The sequence below is a fragment of the Ovis aries genome, chromosome 4 (assembly GCF_016772045.2).
Source record: "Ovis aries strain OAR_USU_Benz2616 breed Rambouillet chromosome 4, ARS-UI_Ramb_v3.0, whole genome shotgun sequence".
NCBI lineage: Eukaryota > Metazoa > Chordata > Mammalia > Artiodactyla > Bovidae > Ovis > Ovis aries.
In genome coordinates, this window is record NC_056057.1 from 39,043,914 (window position 1) to 39,065,924 (window position 22,011).

Consider the following 22,011-nt stretch of genomic DNA (forward strand, 5'->3'; position numbering starts at 1 on the left):
GAACCTTCCTCAACATAATAAAGGCCATATATGATAAACCTACAGCAAACATTATTCTCAATGGTGAAAAACTGAAAGCATTCGCGCTAAGAGCAGGAACAAGACAAAGGTGACCACTTTCACCACTGTGATTCAGCAATCAGAGAAGGAAAAGAAATAAAAGGAATCCAGATCAGAGAAGAAGTAATGCTCTCACTATTTGCAGATGACATGATAGGGTACATAGAAAGCACTAAAGATAGTATCAGAAAATCATTAGAGCTAATCAGTGAATTTAGCAAAGTTGCAGGATACAAAATGAATACACTGAAATCACTTGCATTTCTATATACTAACAATGAAAATCAGAAAGAGCAATTAAGGAATTAATCCCATTCACCATTGCAACAGAAAGAATTAAATATCCAGGAATAAACTTACCTAAGGAGATGAAAGAACTGTACAAAGAAAATTATAAGACACTAATGAAAGAAATCAAAGATGACATAAACAGATGGAAGGTTATTCCATGTTCCTGATAGGAAGAATCAATATTGTGAAAATGACTATACTACCAAATGCAATCTACAGATTCAATGCAGCCCCTATCAAATTACCAATGGCGTATTTCACAGAACTGGAACAAAAACTTCACAATTCATATGGAAACACAAAAGACCCCAAATAGCCAAGGCGTTCTTGAGAAAGAAGAATGGACCTGAGGAATCAACCTTCCTGACTTCAGATTATACTACAAAGCTACAGTCATCAAGACAGTATGGTACTGGCACAAAAACAGAAATATAGATCAATGGAACAAGATCCAAAGCCCAGAAATAAACCCATGCACCTATGGGTACCTTATTTTTGACAAAGGAGACAAGAATATGCAATGGGGCAAAGACAGCCTCTTCAATAAAGGGTGCTGAAAAATTGGACAGCTACATGTGAAAGAATGAAATGAGAATACTTCTTAACACCATACACAATGATAAACTTAAAAATGGATTAAACACCTAAATGTAAGACCAGAAGCTATAAAACTGTTAGAGGAAAACACAGACAGAACACTTGATGACATAAATCCAAGCAAGATCCTCTATGACCCACTTCCTAGAGTAATGGAAATAAAAACAAAAGTAAACAAGTTGGACCTGATTAAGCTTAAAAGCTTTTGCACAACAAAGGAAACTGTAAGCAAAGTAAAAAGACAACTCTCAGAGTAGGAGAAAATAATTGCAAATGAAACAATTGACAAAGGATTAATTTCCAAAATATACAAGCAGCTCATACAATTCACTGCCAGAGAAACAAACAACCCAAGGAAAAATTGGGGAAAAGACCTAAACAGACCTTTCTCCAAAGGAGACATACAGATGGCCAACAAACACATGAAAAGATACTCAACATCGCTCATTATTAGAGAAATGCAAATCAGAACTACAATGAGATAGCACCTCACACCGATCAGAATGGCCATCATCAAAAAGTCTACAAACAATAAATGCTGGAGAGGGTGTGGAGAAAGGGGAATGCTTTTGCACTGTTGGTGAGAATGTAAATTGATACAGCCACTATGGAAGATGGTATGGAGATTCCTTAAAAAACTAGGAATAAAACCTCCATGAATGAATGAATGAAGTTACTCAGCTATGTCCGACTCTTTGCGACCCCATGGACTGTAGCCTACCAGGCTCCTCCATCCATGGGATTTTCCAGGCAAGAATACTGGAGTGGGCTGCCACTTCCTTCTCCAGGGGATCTTCCTGACCCAGGAATCGAACCTGGATCTCCTGTGTTTTAGGCAGGTGTTTTACCCTCTGAGCCACCAGGGCTCCACCATATGACCTAGTAATTCCACTCCTAGGCATATACCCTGAGGAAACCAAAATTGAAAGGGACACACATATCCCATTGTTCACTGCAACACTATTTACAATAGCTAGAACATGGAAACAACCTAGATGTCCATCAGCTGATGAATGGATAAAGAAGTTGTGGTACATATACACAATGGAATATTACTCAGCCATAAAAAGGAATGCATTTGACTCAGTTCTGATGAGGTGGATGAACCAAGAACCTATTATACAGAGTGAAGTGAGTCACAAAGAGAAAGATAAATACTATATTCTAACACGTATATACCAAATCGAGAAGAAAGGTACTGAAGAACTTATTTACAGGTCAGCAATGGAGAAATAGACATAGGGAATAGACTTATGGACATGGGGAGAGGGGAGGAGAGGGTGAGATGTATGGAAAGAGTAACATGGAAACTTACATTACCATATGTAAAATAGATAGCCAACGGGAATTTGCTCTATGGCTCAGGAAACTCACACGTGGGCTCTGTATCAACCTAGAGGGATGGGATGGGGAGGGAGGTTCAAAAGGGAGGGTATATATGTATACCTATGGCTGATTCATGTTGAGGTTTGACAGAAAAAATAATTCTATAATTATCCTTCAATAAAAAATGAAATATTTAATAAAATAAGAATATTTAATAATCAATGATTGTTTCAAACCATTCAAAAATTTCCCATGGGCAGGCAGGCATTCCTGTAAAAAAGAAAGAGATGTATATGTGTATATTTATGTGTGTTTATGTGTGTTTATTTCTTTAATATAAATGATTTCAGATTCAATATATTAGACTTCAATCTTAAAGTCTGTGAGTGGCTATGGGACAAAGAACAACTTAAATGACTTGCTTTAAAATAGATGCTTCTGGTCACTGCCATATTGAGAAACCAAGTCCTTCTTAAAAGTTTGCTTGATTTTGATGTTTTTATTTATGCCTACTAATTTCAGCCTACACTGTAACAGATAATTATCATCCAGGTGTGAATTGTGTTTCTACTGCCTTAAAGATTTGGTCCATTTTCCTGTTTTCCATATCTATCTGGCCTGTCATAGGCCACCGTAAATTCTACTCCATTTAGGTTGCTACCTTCCTAATCCTCATTTTATCATCTTACCTTAATTACATCACTTAACTGAATGAGGAGTTATATTTGACTTTATATTATAATGTACTTAAGGGAAGAGAATCCTGGGAAACACAGTTCAGCTTAGAAAAGTTTACATCTTGCAGAGTCAACACTTTGATTCTTCCCTGCACAAAGAACTTCCGGTACTGCACCATGTTCTGCTGCGTTTTACTGATGCGAGGGTTTAACACCCCTCACCTGTATTCATTCTCTGTTATCGAGTGGTACAAGTCCTAGTCCTGTGCATATCAGGCTCCCTAGCCTGTGAGATTATTCTGTCTGAATATTATATTCACAAGGATGCTTATGTTTAAAATTGGGATTGATTTTTTTATTTATCCTGTAAAATGTTTGATAAAGTTTTATTCAGCTGTGCTAAGTCATCGTCATGATGGCTCCCCGTGACCCCATAGACCGCAGCCCACCAGGCTCCCCACTTTATTCAGCTAGTGTATGCTTTAAATAACCTGTCTTCCAAATGTGTGTAACTTTGTAATTTTAACATACATAAAACGACTGTATTGAGGTGTATTAAAAATCTTCAAAATAAATCTTATTTTGAAATTCAGTCGCACATTTCCTGAAGGGCTGACTAGTGACTAAGTTAGACTAAAAAGGATTTTTTTTCTTTGATGTAATTATTCACACATGCAAAGTAAACACCTCTTGTAATCAATAATAAACTCTATCAAAGCAGAGGGATAAGAACTGATTAAAAACCTAAATTTGGTATCCATATAAATGATAAATATTTAAACTATTGCTTATTTTCTGTTAAACATAGAAATGTCAACCTAAAGTATAGTACACTAGAACGATTAATCACACATAGAAATGCCATGAATCTGCAGGTAAGTCTTACCTTTGAGACTTCCATTTTTTTCTAGAGCTGAATTAACTAAAGTCAACATAAATATGTATGATTACTCTTGACTTCAGTTTATTATTGGTTACCAGTGAGAAATCAGCTGTGTCCTTAGAGTTGTCTTTTATACACTTTTAACCAGATACTTGATCACACTGGAAGGTGATCAGGTGTACTAATGTTTCTGATTGAACCCAAATCAGGTAACTTACTTAGTCAAAAACAGTTTTAGTGAGGTCATTCTCTCTCTCTCTCTCTCTCTCTCTCTCTCTCTCTCTCTCTCTCTCTCTCTCCAGTCAGAAAAAAAAGAGAGGTAGAAAAAAAAAGAGAGGGAGGTAGAAAAGGATAGAAAAGAAAAAGAAGAAAGGAAGGAAGATGTTGTAAGGAAATTAACCCTGTTTAGTTCTTTTATATTTAGTAGAAAATACATATTTATTTTCATATATTTCTGAAAGGAAACTAAGCCCCTGATTTCCCTCAAGTTCTGTCAAAATTGTTACTGTAATTATTCAGAAGATTTTAATTAGTGCATGTGTATTTATATATTATTTATGTAATGGTATTTAAAACATGGAACACTCAGAGATTACTTTCTTAGTTTAGGAAACTACCTACTAATTGTAGTGAAAAGGTGACTAGAAAAATGATCCTGCTTTATTCAAAGAAAAATAGACACAGAAAAATGTCAATCAAAGTGTGCAATTATAATCCCAATAATTTTATTTTATAATTTTAAACCCTAGTATAGTATACATGATTTTAGTCGGGATCTTGCTATTTATGGAAATGTTTGTTAATATAGTTTTACATTATACGAAAATGTACATTGTATAGAAAATTACAGCAAAAGAGTAAAATAGACTTCATGCATTTAGATAAGGGATTCGGAGGCAGGTCTTACAGATGTAAACATAAAGGAAGAGATGGATAAGGGCATGACCACTGATCAATTTAGACCTAAGAATGATAACACCTATATAGGTTTCTAATAGTACAGATTTTCTACTAGGTTTCATTATTGATTTTCTACCCTACATATCAGTAATTCCATTGAAAATTGATATTTAAATCACCTACTTGTTTTTTTTCTTAGTTTTCATGTCAATATTAATATTCCAATACATTCTGAGAAAGTTCTTACATCTACATATGAAGTAAATGAGGAAGAGCCTCAGCCAGTCAGTTATATATATTGGCTATGAGTTACTCTTATTTCAGTGATTATAAAAGGAACAAAAGTAATCCCATTCATTTTTTTGAGGGACAAAGTAATAGAAATATCACAAACACATTTTGCACACACTTGCAAATGTGGTCTTATAATCATTACAAGTTTTTAATATCCTGACTTTGTAGTCTGAACAGTTTATTGTATAAGCTGAAGGAAAAAAAGTGAATCCACCATGCATCATCCATCAATCATTTTCCCTTTTAAAAGTAACAAAAGTAACTAAATTAGAGATTTAATACGCAAAAAAATCTGATCTTTTAGAATGTCAAGTTGAAGAGTGTGTGGGCCTTGGATAAATAAAACACCCTAATGCCTAGACTGTAGGGGACATAGAAAAAAGTGCCAAGTTGCAGGTGATGTTGTTCGCCAATTTGTGGATTTGTCAGTAAGTAAAACAGTGACTTCTAAACAAATTATCAGTGTAATTACTTCTCAGCTTTAAAAAAAATAATGTTCTGGATGACAAACAGATAAACAGACCAGCAAAAATATATGTAAATTTTTTGTTGTGGACTCAGAAGCTTCATGGCAGCCAGGAAACTCAATGGCATTATAGTAGCAATCCCCTTGATTACTTGGTTTTCCTTTACAGAATTTTAAGTGGGGTCACTCAGGATCTACTTAAACACTTCTATTGACAAAAAGTTTATGAGTTTCTGAATCAATCTAGTTGATTCTTTAATGAAAAATTCATATTAAGATAATATTTCTCTGACACAAATATGATTGCTTATGTAGATTTTGGGACCATCACTTCTCTACCATTTAAAGTCTAAAATCAGATGTTCAACCTGCTGCAGGTCTTATTATCATGCTTCAGAAAAAATACTTGGGAAAATAAATAGGCAAGCCTGAAGTTCTGAGATTTTCCTTAATGGTATTGTTGCTATAGTTACAGCTGAAATGTTATATAAAGCAAATTGCTTATTGATAGAAAAATGCTGAGTAGCACAGCAGAATTCCTTTTTTGGGTAAAACTGCATTCATTTCCTACTCTCCTCTTAAGATTAAATGGTTTTTTAGAGTGTTGTTTTGAAGCCCTGATGATTTTATGTTAAAATAAATGTATTTTATTAACGTGTACTAGTTGGCAAATGGATATATTTTAATACATTGTAATAAAAATGGGGTTATTTTTCATATACTTTATCAGAATTGTTCCTATTTGGATGTGAATTTTGATGTCCTGGATATTAACAATAAGGCACTAAAAAATGTGATTGGTTTCATAGTATAAATATATATAAATGACATATAAATACATCCTTCTGAATTTAATACACTTAATTATAATATAGATGAAATATAAACTTGCATTATATTTATGCCATTAGAAGATACATAAAGTATACTAAAAATAAAACATATTTTTAAAACACAGAATCCAAATGGAAATGGTCTGAGAGCATCCATAATAATGACTAGTATGTTTTTAAAAGCCTCCATAGGATCTATTTGTTCTATTTTTCTATGTAATAGACTTAGTAATAGAATAGAAATGCCTTCAGTTTATACACATATATAATATACAATGCATCATATTATTTATCATATACATTTTCTGATTGTCTCACTGTCTTTCTAAGGAAATAGCTCAGAGATAAAACCATAACATTTGATATTTAACCTTTAGGCAAAATATGATTAGGCACGTGTGTCACAACTGTAACTATTATAGAAAGAGTTAATTCTATGTTTGGCAAAATCTATCCAGCTATTAAAAGTCATATGTGAGTGTGAGATATTATGAATTTTAATATAATTTTAGAAATCTCGCTTAATTCTTCAGATTGCTACTGAACTAGAAACATTATGAGTATTAAATAATGTTGTGTCTAATAATGTGTGGCTATTGAGAAACTAAAGATTGTAGGTATGTATTTTTGAACCCAGAAAATTAATACTTCTTAATTAGGTTCCTGAATACAGTGATTTAAAAAAAGTCTTTGGGATTATTTGTGATTAAAAAGCAAAAAAGAAATAATTGTGAAAAACAGATTTTTACATTTTCTTATCTGGTTGTAGAGTATTTTTCCAATTTTTTTTTTTGGTAAAGAAAATTCTTCTGGTAATTGTGTTTTTATTTAATGATGATTGAATAATGACGACCTGTATTGTCCTAAATGAATTTTCTTGTGAAAATAAGTTTTACTCATTTTCTTCTTTGTCAGAATCTGATGGCTTTTGCTTTTCTCATTTCTAGTTCGGATTTTACCCTAATCTCTGCCTTTTCCTATCTTTTCTTTTAATAAACAGAATTTAAATTTACATGTTTAAAGAAATATATAATTTTTGATGCAACTAATAGTGTTTTTTCTTTTCAATCCTTTATTGAATTTATAATTTCCTCTGCTTGCTGAATTTGTTGGTATTCTAATTTGGGTTCTAAGGGCTTCCCTGGTGGCTTAGAGGTAAAGAATCTGCCGGCCACTGCAGGAGAGACGGGTTCAATCCCCAGGTTGGGAAGATCCCCTGGAAAAGGAAATCGCAACTCACACCAGTATTCATGCCTGGGAAATCCCATGGATAGAGAAGCCTGGTGGACTATAGTCCATGGGGTCGCAAAGAGTGACATAACTTAGCAACTAAACAACAATCTGAGTTCTAGGGCTGCAGAAAGAAGAGACACACATGTGAGACCACCCGTTCAATATTTCTAACTGGTGAAAAATTACTCTGTGTGATTTATAATTTATCAAATTCCTTATGTTGTTAATGAATTCATCAGATAATCCTTTTAAACCATAGTATCTTTTCCATCTAAACCATAGTATCCTTTCCATCTTCCTTAGTTTTTTCCCCTGCATATTATACTTACATTTAACCCATAGCTTCTTTCTTCTACTTGAGTGTGAGTTCATGATTGAATAAGCCTTGCACATATAATTTCCCCAGGATATATGTACTCCATAGATAAAAATCGACTGAATATCTATAGAATAGATATGTAAGTGAATGCTCTTGTCATAATTATTTGACATAATACTAGCATCAGTTTCTGAATTAATTTTGGTGACAAAGTGTACGTTAAAAAATGAGCTTGGCCTTATGATATTCTTCAAAATGCAAATCAGTCATGTAACCAAGAGACCAAATGTGGCAACATCATGTTAAAATTAATTACAGACAGTAACAATTAAAGATACTGGGTTTAGGGAATTCCCTTACAGTCCAGTGGCTAGTATTCCATGCTTTTACTGCAGAAGGCCCAAGTTCAAGCCTTGGTCAGGGAACAAGACCTCACAAGCTGCATGAACAGGCCAAAAAACAAAAAAAGATACTAGGTTTAACTGAATCGGGATGGGAATTTGAGCAAAAGAGATTTGAAACAGCCAATGAGGCTCTCAACATAGGTCATTTTTCTCTTAGACTAGTGCTATTGCCTTCTCTTTGCCTGTGATTTTAGTAGGGGTGGGTTATCACTGCTTCTAGGTTTAGCAAACGTTTTAAATCAGGAAAATGAAGTGTTTATGTGACATAGTAGATTAAATTAATGTAACCCTTTATCCTCTTACCTAAATTTTCAAATGTGTGAAAACAATGAGTATACTACCTTGAAATAATCACTCTATTTTCTCAACATATTTTCCTTTTAATGAGAGCTGTGTACCATTTTGGTATCACATGCTGTTAATATAACTAGCCAGAGATGACAACTTTGTAAGAATAATTTGTCCCTAAAACTCAGATAAAGTATTCATGCTTTTGTAATTGATAAGAATTTCCAAATATTTATTTCTGGAATGTTAAAAACTTCCTAACTTATTTACATTTGGACCTGCCCTGACAGGAATGCATAGCACCCACCTGCATTTGGCATTTAGAATCCATATGACAATGTTTTGTCATGGTACACAATGGTACAGATATTTGTGTCTATTTTTGTTTTTAAAAGTGTCAGTTTCTGAATGAAAATATTATAAGATATGACCCCACCAAGGAGCAGTTTTTGAAACCACAACACTGATTAAGATTGATTTTCTGTTGACATTATGGAAGTACCTTCTCTAGGGACTCTTCAAGACAACAGCTGGAACTTTTAGAATTAGACATAAGGATCAAATCAGTTTCTTTCTTAAGACTTTGTATACAGTTACTATATAGAGAAGCCACAAGTCACTTTATTGCTGCTTAGAGTTGAAATTAAGAAAGAAATTGGTACTGGATGATCATAACACACAAAGTAAAGTGACCCATAATACATACTAATGTTTTATAGATAGCATTTTATCTGAAATTAAATAATTGACTCAGGTCCTTACTGTTTTAGATAATCTAGTAAGAATTATAGCAACTTACAAGTTGCAAAACAGTCATTATTATTAAGCAACATTTTTGTTTCTTCAAAGAAATTAAAAACTGAAGAAATGAATCTTAGTTGTCTAATAATATTCTAGGACAATAAGTGATTTTTGTCTCTAAATAATTGAAGTTATGCTACTGGAAAGAATGATCCAATATGAAGAGCAATTTGAAATTACCTCTCAGAAAACAGTACAACATACAATCACAATATTGTTTGCATGACTCTCCACCTGTGTACTTTAAAGGATAGGCATTTGTCAAAGATAAGGTGTCCATATGTGTGGATTTATCTCTGGGCTTTCTATTTTGTTCCATTGATCTATATGTCTGTCTTTGTGCCAGTACCATACTGTCTTGATGACTGTGGCTTTGTAGTAGAGCCTGAAGTCAGGCAAGTTGATTCCTCCAGTTCCATTCTTCTTTCTCAAGATTGCTTTTGGCTATTCGAGGTTTTTGTATTTCCATACAAATCTTGAAATTATTTGTTCTAGTTCTGTGAAAAATGTGGCTGGTAGCTTGATAGGGATTGCATTGAATTTGTAAATTGCTTTGGGTAGTATACTCATTTTCACTATATTGATTCTTCCAATCCATGAACATGGTATATTTCTCCATCTATTAGTGTCCTCTTTGATTTCTTTCATCAGTGTTTTATAGTTTTCTATATATAGGTCTTTAGTTTCTTTAGGTAGATATATTCCTAAGTATTTTATTCTTTTCGTTGCAGTGGTGAATGGAATTGTTTCCTTAATTTCTTTTCTACTTTCTCATTATTCGTGTATAGGAATGCAAGGGATTTCTGTGTGTTGATTTTATATCCTGCAACTTTACTATATTCATTGATTAGCTCTAGTAATTTTCTGGTGGAGTCTTTAGGGTTTTCCATGTAGAGGATCATGTCATCTGCAAACAGTGAGTTTTACTTCTTCTTTTCCAATTTGGATTCCTTTTATTTCTTTTCTGCTCTGATTGCTGTGGCCAAACTTCCAGAACTATGTTGAATAGTAGCGGTGAAAGTGGGCACCCTTGTCTTGTTCTGACTTTAGGGGAAATGCTTTCAATTTTTCACCATTGAGGATAATGTTTGCTGTGGGTTTGTCATAGATAGCTTTTTATTATGTTGAGATATGTTCCTTCTATTCCTGCTTTCTGGAGAGTTTTTATCATAAATGGATGTTGAATTTTGTCAAAGGCCTTCTCTGCATCTATTGAGATAATCATATGGTTTTATTTTTCAATTTGTTAATGTGGTGAATTACATTGATTGATTTGCGGATATTGAAGAATCCTTGCATCCCTGGGATAAAGCCCACTTGGTCATGGTGTATGATCTTTTTAATGTGTTGTTGGATTCTGATTGCTAGAATTTTGTTGAGGATTTTTGCATCTATGTTCATCAGAGATATTGGCCTGTAGTTTTCTTTTTTGTGACATCTTTGTCAGGTTTTGGTATTAGGGTGATGGTGGCCTCATAGAATGAGTTTGGAAGTTTACCTTCTCTGCAATTTCTGGAAGAGTTTGAGTAGGATAGGTGTTAGCTCTTCTCGAAATTTTGGTAGAATTCAGCTGTGAAGCCATCTGGACCTGGGCTTTTGTTTGCTGGAAGATTTCTGATTACAGTATCAATTTCCGTGCTTGTGATGGGTCTGTTAAGATTTTCGATTTCTTCCTGGTTCAGTTTTGGAAAATTGTACTTTTCTAAGAATTTGTCCATTTCTTCCACGTTGTCCATTTTATTGGCATACAACTGCTGATAGTAGTCTCTTATGATCCTTTGTATTTCTGTGTTGTCTGTTGTGATCTCTCCACCTTATCTTTGACAAAGGAGGCAAGAATATACAATGGAGTAAAGACAATCTCTTTAACAAGTGGTGCTGGGAAAACTGGTCAACCACTTGTAAAAGAATGAAACTAGATCACTTTCTAACACCCCACACAAAAATAAACTCAAAATGGATTAAAGATCTAAATGTAAGATCAGAAACTATAAAACTCCTAGAGGAGAACATAGGCAAAACACTCTCAGACATAAATCACAGCAGGATCCTCTATGATCCACCTCCCAGAATTCTGGAAATCAAAGCAAAAATAAACAAATGGGATCTAATTAAAATTAAAAGCTTCTGCACAACAAAGGAAAATATAAGCAAGGTGAAAAGACAGCCTTCTGAATGGGAGAAAATAATAGCAAATGAAGCAACTGACAAACAACTAATCTCAAAAATATACAAGCAACTTATGCAGCTCAATTCCAGAAAATAAACGACCCAATCAAAAATGGGCCAAAGAACTAAATAGACATTTCTCCAAAGAAGACATACGGATGGCTAACAAACACATGAAAAGATGCTCAACATCACTCATTATTAGAGAAATGCAAATCAAAACCACAATGAGGTACCACTTCACACCAGTCAGAATGGCTGCGATCCAAAAATCTGCAAGCAATAAATGCTGGAGAGGGAACCTCCTACACTGCTGGTGGGAATGCAAACTAGTACAGCCACTATGGAGAACAGTATGGAGATTCCTTAAAAATTGCAAATAGAACTACCTTATGACCCAGCAATCCCACTTCTGGGCATACACACCGAGAAACCAGAATTGAAAGAGACACATGTACCCCAATGTTCATCGCAGCACTGTTTATAATAGCCAGGACATGGAAACAACCTAGATGTCCATCAGCAGATGAATGGATAAGCAAGCTGTGGTACATATACACAATGGAGTATTACTCAGCCGTTAAAAGAATTCATTTGAATCAGTTCTGATGAGATGGATGAAACTGGAGCCGATTATACAGAGTGAAGTAAGCCAGAAAGAAAAACACCAATACAGTATACTAACACATATATATGGAATTTAGGAAGATGGCAATGACGACCCTGTATGCAAGACAGGGAAAGAGACACAGATGTGTATAACGGACTTTTGGACTCAGAGGGAGAGGGAGAGGGTGAGATGATTTGGGAGAATGACATTCTAACATTCATACTATCATGTGAATTGAATCGCCAGTCTATGTCTGACGCAGGATGCAGCATGCTTGGGGCTGGTGCATGGGGATGACCCAGAAAGATGTTATGGGGAGGGAGGTGGGAGGGGGGGTTCATGTTTGGAAATGCATGTAAGAATTAAAGATTTTAAAATTTAAAAATAAAAAACTAAAAAAAAAAAAAAAAAAAAATAAAGGATAGGCATTCATTAAATGGTAACAGTTAGAAGCTACATGTATAACCTTAATTTCTTACATTTTAATAGGTATAATGTAAGAAAAAGCACACCATACATCAATAAGGAGGAAATTCTGCAACATTATCAGTCTAGCAATCTCTCTCCCATGTGACCATTTATGTGTGTTATGAGAGGATACTTCTCAGTCTTTAGTTTACAAAAGAATTCACCAACAGGTTATTTAAAAGGCAGATTCTCCTTCTCCTATCCCATGTTTCTGCTAAAAGTATGTTGGTAAAGTTACTAAAATTTGTATGAGTAAGGACTACTTCAGGAAATTTGGCTCAGGTGGCCCATGGATTCCACTTAGGAACAGAAGTAGTATAAAGAACTATGTTAGTCAGCAATTGAGAAAACTGGGGGAAAAGATATCAAACAGTTTTAATTTGTGAATGCTTCTTGACACAGTTGCATAAAAAATGTGATTATTATTTAAAATAACATTTTTTTAATCTTAAATCAGATGGAGAATTATATACAAGTGATTTTTGAAACTTCTACATGTGCCTTGTCATCTTCTGCTTTGGTAGACAGAATTACATTTGATCCAAAACCAAAGATAGGAGATTATAGCCTAAGTCTTTTAAAACTTACTATTAATTGGCTGTGAAAAGAAAACTACTGTAATTTAATAGTTTTTGAAAAAGTTTATGATAGGAACACTAATTTTGAAGGTATAAGGCTTAAAAATATTTGTATTTAGAACAAATGCAGATTTTTATTTTAACCAAAAAAACGATATTTCCCTAGTCTGTCTTTGATGCGGGCTTCCCTAGTGCCTCAGTGGTAAAGAATCCACCTGCAATGCAAGAGACCTGGGTTCAGTCCCTGGGGTATTTGATCTCTGGGTCGGGAAGATCCCCTGGAGAAGGAAATGGCACTCCATTCTAGTATTCTTGCCTAGGAAATCCCATGGAGCCTAGAAGGCTACCATCCATGAGCTTGCAAAAGAGTCAGTTAGGACTTAGCAACTAAACATCTTTGATACATTTTTTATTTTCTTTTTATGATGAGGCCAATTAGATGCTAATCCCTAAGGATTCTCCCTATTGTTTAGATTTCAGGCAGTCTTTTTGCAATGTTCTTTTAAAAGTCAGTTCTATTGATCCAGAAAACAATGACATACCTTCTCCATATATAAAAAAGCAGCCAGAATTTGTCAAGTGCTCATCTTGGTAAATGTGCCAAAACAGATGTATTATAATATAGTTAATCTTTTAATTTTATTTTATTTACAGATTCAAGAATGGCTTTGTTTAAATTGCCAAACCCAGAGAGCAATATCAGGACAGCTGGGAGACATGGGCAAAATGCCACCTACCCAGGCAGGACCAAAAGCCTCTCCTATGCCTGTCCCTATGGAACAACCATTTCAGGAAACAGCAATGCCTGCCCCAGTAAAAGTGAAAAAGAAGGAACAAGAAGAAAAACCAGAAGCAGAAAAAACCATTTCAGAAAAGGTAAAAGAAACGCCTTCAGGTGAAAAAAGTACCCCTACGGAAACCATAGATCAAATCCGAGAAGAGGGTAAAGACAAAACTTCAGCCCCTCAAGAAAAAAAGTCACCCCCTGAAGACAAAAAGCCACCTTCTGAAGACAAAAAGCCACTCCCTGAAGAAGAAAAGCCACCTCTTGAAGAAAAAAAACCAATCCTTAAAGACAAAAAGCCGGCTCTTGAAGACAAAAAGTTAGCCCCAGCAACAAAAGCATCGGTTCTAGAGGAAGAACAGAAACGTGACTTACTTAAAACTCAAGTACAAATTGCTGAAGTAAAATCTGAAGACAGAGTGCCTCCGGAAGCAGTGGAAGAAAAGAAACAACCGCAGATGGAGACAGAAGATTTACCAGCCAGCACACCTCGGCGTTTGCCTAAAGAAGATGATGGGATGACTCAAAAAATAAAAGTACAGCCACAGGCACCGTGCATGGCAAAGCCTGATCAGACGGAATCTGGAAAGGAAAAAACAGTAAGTTATGTTTCTTACCTCATTTTGCAGTTTTACACCTGCAATTTACTAATGTCTACCTAAATGTACACCAAATGCTTAATGGTAATTTTGTAAGTAAAAGCTTTCAATTAGTAGCATTTTCAAAAAGAGTCAGTAGCATTCAGAAAAAAAATACTAACATGAAATCAGTATCCCCCTTTCACATGAAATAATGTTTGTCTTGAAATTTTTATTTACTTAGCCACTTGGTTAAGCAAGACTCAACAAATTTCTTCTCACTTGAAAATCTTTCAAGATGTGTTCAACCATAAAATTATTAAATAATTGTGATTTTTTAAAAAAAGTACAGCCAAAATTCAGAAGAAACGTGTTTTACAGTTATTTTAGTATTGTGTGTATGCAATATAATGTATTTTGTTCAGAGTTTTATTCAGTTTGTTTAATATTGAAGGTTTATTTGTAATCCAAGCATAATCTGGAATATATATTATTCTTTATATATTCTTCTTTTTTATTTTCTTTAATGGAAACTTTTAAGGGTTAATAGCCCATCCTAACCCAGTTTAGTTGTTTTGTTCATAGTTTTAACACATGGTTACTAATTCATCTCTGGCATATGGTACATCACTCATAAAGTAAATCCTGGTCTTCCTTTGTTATTAATTCGTAAGTTTATCAGAGCTAGAGAAAACAGATGCCTGTGTATTCTCATTCTAATGGCTAGATCTAACTCCCCCCACCCCCACCCACTGTTTCTCCTAGCTAACTACTTTGCAGAAATAGATTCTTTTTACTATTTCTTTTTTCGTGAAGCTGTCCTTGGCTCTCATGACTCTTCCCTTTTTGTTCTCTTTTTTGTCTTTCTGATTGCGCTTTTTGAGTTCTACTTTGACTATCTCGCTGACTTTCTCTTTTCCCATCTCTATGTGATGAGGATTTTCTTTGAATTCTGTCTTCTTTCCTCTCAGGGGAGCCACATGAACATTTATTTCCTATTTCCTAAATCTTGTTGTGTACCATCTGTCTCTCTTGAGTGTTGGACCTGCATTTTCAAGTACTGAGTAGATCATTTCACTTCAGAAACTCATTGAAAAGTGGGACTCAGTGTTCAAATCATATCCAACTCTCTGTAGGAGCAGTTCCTGATAATGGCTTCATCATTCATCATGTCTTTAGTCTCCCAGTCGCTAATCTTCAGGGTAGTCTGAGGTTTCTTCTTACACACTGGGCTCTCCACATCACGCTTCTGTCTCTTAGATCCTATTCCTAAGGACAATATCCTACTTATGGCCTTCATAATCTTGTATCAGTGACTTGAGGAATATAATTACTAGTCAATAGGCTTCTATTTTTCCTTTCTCTAGTATATAATTATCAAGTAATTGTTCTCCAGAGTTCCAACAGTATAACTCTGTCACTCAGATATTTCTAATGATTCTCTATTTGGTTTTAATTTAAACAAGAAGCATCCAAATATTTTGTTGATGCTACTTTTTATTTTAGAAATTCATCACTTTTAACCATCTCTACTTTTCTTTAACAGCCTCAGTATGTGTATACTTATTTCTAAATTAAACCTGTGCACTATATTTTCAATATGCATATTCACAAAAATATCAAAATTAAGCTAAATCACCATTTTTATTATGTTTATTTAAATATAGATATACTTGATCATAGTGAAGTATAACTAATAATAATATTTTAGAGAGTGTTGACTGTGCTTTGATGTTTGAAAATCTTGTAAGATGTTTTAATAAGAGTTCTTTGAAATTCAGCTTCTAAGTTGTTTATTTTGATATTTTGACATTTAGTGTTGATGACTCTCTAAAATAAAAAAGATAGTCCACAGAATATATCGGGAATGAAAGAAATGTATTAAAAACAGCACTTTCCAAATCTTGCTACCTGTTTTCTAGGTTTGGAATTGAAAACTATTTTTTTTAAGTTGTGGAATGCCCATAAATAAATGTTAATCTAACTTGATGCCAGTTGTTTATTCCTGTTATCACAAAATGTGGTGTTCTAAATTTTTTTTTAATTTTTTTTTTTAGCAAATGGGTTGAAAACCCACTGGAATTCTTTATCTACAAAGTTTATAAACAGATTAAAATATTCTGTCTAAAGTTTGTTTGAAAAGGCAAACATGAAAACTTTTTTAAATGATATGTCATTTTATCTAGCATAATCACATGATGCTTTCCAGTTATCTATCTTCAAAGGATTGTGTACACATCATGATTCTCTTGAAGAGACAGCTTGTGTTTATTTTTTTCCCCATATACTTTCTAGTTATCATACTGATATTCAGAGTTTACTTTCTTCCTAAATATATAATATGTAGCATATTACTAATCACCATTTGTCAGCACCAAAACATTCAACCACTTTGGGGTTCTACTTTTGTCAAAAAAAAAAATTAAATCTTCACAATCTACAACTTTTAAAATTAATTTCTCATGAGATAATCAGCAAACCTCTATGGATAAAATAAATTCTTAGTTATTATTTATCTCAGTACAAAATATTAAAGATATTACTCAAAATATAAAGGTCTCATTACACTATGTATCACATCTGTAAAATCCTGAGGTTCTCTGGAATACTGGCTTACTTGTAAAAGATGCAGTAAACGAGTTTTGCATGCACTGCTATCTCTGTAACCTTATCGTGTTTTTTTTGTAAATTAATTTATTTATTTTAATTGGAGGCTAATTACTTTACAGTATTGTAGTGGTTTTTGCCATACATTCACATGAATCAGCCATAGGTGTACATGTGTCCCCTATCCTGAACTTTCAAAATAATTCCAGAATAGCATTGAGACATATACATTACTATATGTAAAATAGATAACCAGTGGAAATTTGCTGTGTGACACAAGGAGCTCAACCTAGTTCTCTGTGACAACCTAGCGGGCTGGGATGGAGTGCAAAGTGAGAGGGGAGTTCAGGATGGAGAGGACCTATGTTTAGCTATGGCTGACTCATGTTGACGCATGGCAGAAACCAACCCAACGCTGTAAGTAATTATCCTCCAATTAAATAAATTAAAAATAATAATTCCAGTCAAAAGAACCACTCCTCAGAATTTAACATACAGTTTTTTTTTCATTAATATAGATACACCTTTTAAAACAAATCACTCAGTATTGAACCACTTTGTAGCTCACAGTAGTAATATTTTACTATTGAAACAGAAATGATGAATATTATAAACTGAGCATGTTAGAAACATCCGCACTTTGATTTTATTGCCAAACCTTTTGCTGTTTACTTGATCCTAATAATTTTCCCCAAACCTTCTGCAGTTATTTCTTTCTTCTTTGCAGTGATACTGGCTAACAAACAAATGCAGTTTGATTTGTCACCATATTATTTTCTATGTATTACTTCAGCCATATTTCCATGGCAGAAAAATCAAGTTTCCCCAAGTGTTACATGATTTTTTTGTCTTTTCCTATTCAATAAGACAGCAGCTCAAAAGAAGATTTTACATGTTTATTTCAACTTGTTGAATATTTGTTAAGTACTGGAATGTTTATTTGCCAAAAATATTAGACGTCTGTGATATTGTTATAGGATCATTTGCTGAAATTAGCCAGCACATGATGTGTTGAAGCAAGATTTGTTAATAGCAATAGCATATGCAATATAGATATCAAATAGTTTTCCTAGTTATGGCACATTTTTGACTAACTCTGTGTCAGATCTGATTTAACTTGATCTTCACAGCTTTTACCTTGACATGTTGCTGATGAAAAACTAATAACAATATGAAGAGTGTCAGCTTCTTTATAAATATGCTTTTGTGTTTCTAACGTTATTAACATTATCTTTAACACATGAATTTTTTGTGAGAATATCTTGTCTACAACTTACCTATTACAGGAACATTGGTTTGCTTGAAATTAGGTAATAAAAACTACAACTGAACAATAAGCTTCAATTTAAAGGTGAGCAAATGAAGTAACTGCCTTGCTATGAATTTTTACAGTATAACTCCCAGTTTTCTCCCAGGATTCTTCAGAGAACATATGACCAACTGACATAAGAAATCAAAGAATGCCAGTGTCAATCTATTTATTAAACATTTATAAAATATGATTTCTATTTGGGGTTTAAAAAGACACTAAAAATCCTACATATTTACTTCCTAAAAGTATTTACTTTTTGCATACCTGGCCTCGACTGAGAACTTCTGCCTAAATACTTAAGTTGGCTTTCCCAGCCCTTTGGACTGTGGCTCCACTCTAACTTGAAAGCAACCTAGTATTCCCCCATCAATGAGAGGTTGAAAAACAGCCAAGAATGCTTTTGTGTGAATCCCAGAGGTGGCTTGTGCCATCTTCCTTCTGAACCTGAATTCAGTTCTTCTCTGTGCACTGGTGCTGTTTTCCTATCGGAAAAATCCCACCCAGACCTCTCCCTTGTGTCAGTCACTTCTCCTACTGTTCAGACACTCTATAATGATTACTTTTAAATTGCTTTTTATTTTAAATCATCATAATAGTCAATTTATCTCTCACTATGTTCTGAGCACTGTCTTAGGTGCCTTATCACTTAGTCCATATAACGACTGATGAGTTAAATATTTTGTCTGTTTTAAAGAGGAGAAAACTAAATTTGTTATGCTCAAGATCACAAGGCTGAGAAGCAGCAAAGCTAAGATTATAGTCCAGTTGTGCTTATAAAGGCTGGGCTTCTAAACACTCTACATAATGCTGCCTCCCCATGACACTTCTAGCACACTGCTTTTTCATTATTATAATTATTCAACTCCCTTAGCACTTCCCACTCTAATCTCAGCCACTTTGTATATACTTTTTTACTTCGTTTAGATGTTCACATTATTTTTTATTCATTTGTCATGTGCGTCATTCATATTGTTACAGTTTGTTGTTTGCATTTCTTTATTGCCCCATCATTTTGTCTCTCCACTCATTCCTGTCTTTCAAAATGTGTTAGTCGAATGGAGTTAAAATGTATCCTGAAATATAATAAATATTTTGAAAGGTATATTCTTCTTTGTTTTTTTTAGTTTAACATTTAAAAATTATGTGTTACACTGAAACAGAATACTGCTTGTCTGCATCTGATATATTACATTGAAAAGTTACAGCTCTCTTGATTTAAAAAAGGACAAAATTCAAACATACTTTAGCATAAACTTTTATTTCTAGTTTAAATGACCCAGAAGTTAGTATTTAAGTTATATATATGGTATATAAAGACAGCATAATTGTATAGGATAGAAAATGATGAGGTTTTCTTCAGCGAAAAGGATTCCCATGTATGTGGGACTATCTAATTTTCTCTCCAAGTCCAGTAAATTTGTGGATTTAATTTTGTTTACACTGTTCAGAATATTCAGACTAGCAATCCATTTTGGCAAAACATTGTATAACTGATTAAAGATTATTCATCTGTTGTTTTCCTTTGGCCTGTTACACTTAAATAACTTGGAGGACATTAAGCAAAAACATAATATTGCTTCCTTTCTTTGCACAGTCTTTAACCAATAATTCAGTTCATAACTCCAATAAAAGGTTTTTTTTAAAAAAAAAAAAAAAACCTTCCATTTGCCTTCGACATGGAAGCCTAAGAGTTTAACATCTTTGAAAGGGCAGAACTAAGTTTGGCAGGACAGAAATGTCTTGATACTAGAGAAGGCCTCAAGATAGGATGCCATGGGAAGGTTTCAAGGGATTCTGAATTCTTCACTGCCTCCCTCTGACCAGTCTTCAAGTCAATAAAGGGCAGTGGAATACTGAAAGGAAAAGTAGTCTGCACCTTCTGCTTTGGGTTAGTAAGAAAATATGAATCTTCATTTCTTAAACTTTTGAATAGTTGTTTCATATACAAAGACTACAAAGACTCAAGTACAGGATTCTATACATGGAGAAAAAGTGCAACATATACAAAAAAAAAAAACTCAGTGAAATAGAGTCTAATGCTAAATGTACTTAGAAAAATACAGTGAAAATGTGTTCCTCAGGGAACTGAAAAATAACATTGCAATTTTCTTTTAAAAAAAGTGTGCTTAAATTATGAACACTTAACGTCCTTCCCACTAACTTCGAATCTAAGACTGAGGACTATAAGGGAACTATACCTGGAATTTTATTCTTATGTAATAATTTTAGAGGTCATTCTGGATTGTATTTGTGTTGCATGTAATAAATGCATAATTCCAACTCCTATCAATTCAAATGATGAAAATAATGAGTAAATAAGAAAACTCAGTGATATGTAACCACATATGTACATTGTATTACATATGTAGTCTATGCATATACTTTAGAATCAGTTGAATCTATTAATTTTATTAAATCTTAGTATGTTACTAAATAGCTTAATGTTCTTCTCAGTAAAAAGCATACAGCCACACATTTTTGAAGCAACTAAAGGAAAACTCCCGATTTTTTAGTCCTAGGGAATTAGAAATTTGAAAGAAAATAAGCCTCCCTCACACGACTCCTTTCATCACAGTTTTCTGGAGTTACAGTACTTCAAATGTTTGAATAATGAGAGAAAATCAGACCAAACTTACATACTATGCTGTATATTCTTCTCTTAGTACTGGATACTCTTTCTTTTTTGATCAAATTATTCCCTCCTTAAGAAATGTACTCATAAAGCAAGAGTTTGAGGTGTTAAATCTATAACTGACCAGTTAACCTGCTGCTGCTGAGTCACTTCAGTCGTGTCCGACTCTGTGAGACCCCATAGATGGCAGCCCACCAGGCTCCCCCGTCCCTGGGATTCTCCAGGCAAGAACACTGGAGTGGGTTGCCATTTCCTTCTCCAATGCATGAAAGTGAAAAGTGAAAGTAAAGTCGCTCAGTCGTGTCTGACTCGTAGCAACTCCGTGGACTCAGCCTACCAGGCTCCACTGTCCATGGGATTTTCCAGGCAAGAGTACTGGAGTGGGGTGCCATTGCCAGTTAACCTACATGGATACAAATTGCACTAAGAACTTTAACCCAGATATCTCACAAACAAGAGTGAATAGCCACAGAAAGGATAGGTGGATGGAGAGATAGGCACCTCATTATGCTGATCTCTATATGTGAAGAACAACTTTTTTATTGTTTTAATAGCAGCAGATGAAATGTACAGGTTTCTTAAAGAGGTGAAGGGGTTAGTTGGTGTGTGATCTGATAGTACACTAATAGTAATGGAGCAGACAGTCACTCACCTCTGCCAGAAAGTTTACATTTATGCTAGTCAGTATGACAGAAATTGACACTGAGTTTTTTCAGTGATTGTGGTATAAGGACATGACCAATTGTTCCTACTAAACAATTCAGCCAAATGCCTTTTGATCACCTAACTTGATTTCCTTATTAAACACTCCAGATACTTTATCTTAGACCCACAGACCTGTAGAACGACATCTTTGCAGACCTATTCCACTTTATAATATGGAGAGGAAGTCATTTAGGTG

The 22,011-nt window shown here is 34.1% G+C and overlaps 1 protein-coding gene across 9 annotated transcripts in view; it reads left to right on the forward strand.

The window, feature by feature from the left end:
• The window catches only part of PCLO (piccolo presynaptic cytomatrix protein), a 377,965-nt gene that overhangs the window by 173,414 nt on the left and 182,540 nt on the right, over positions 1-22,011 (forward strand). For all 9 annotated transcript variants that reach the window (XM_060414989.1, XM_060414990.1, XM_060414992.1 and 6 more), the window contains exon 4: positions 13,852-14,580. In XM_060414989.1, the coding sequence (XP_060270972.1) occupies positions 13,852-14,580 (729 nt within the window). The remainder of the gene's footprint in view (positions 1-13,851; positions 14,581-22,011) is intronic.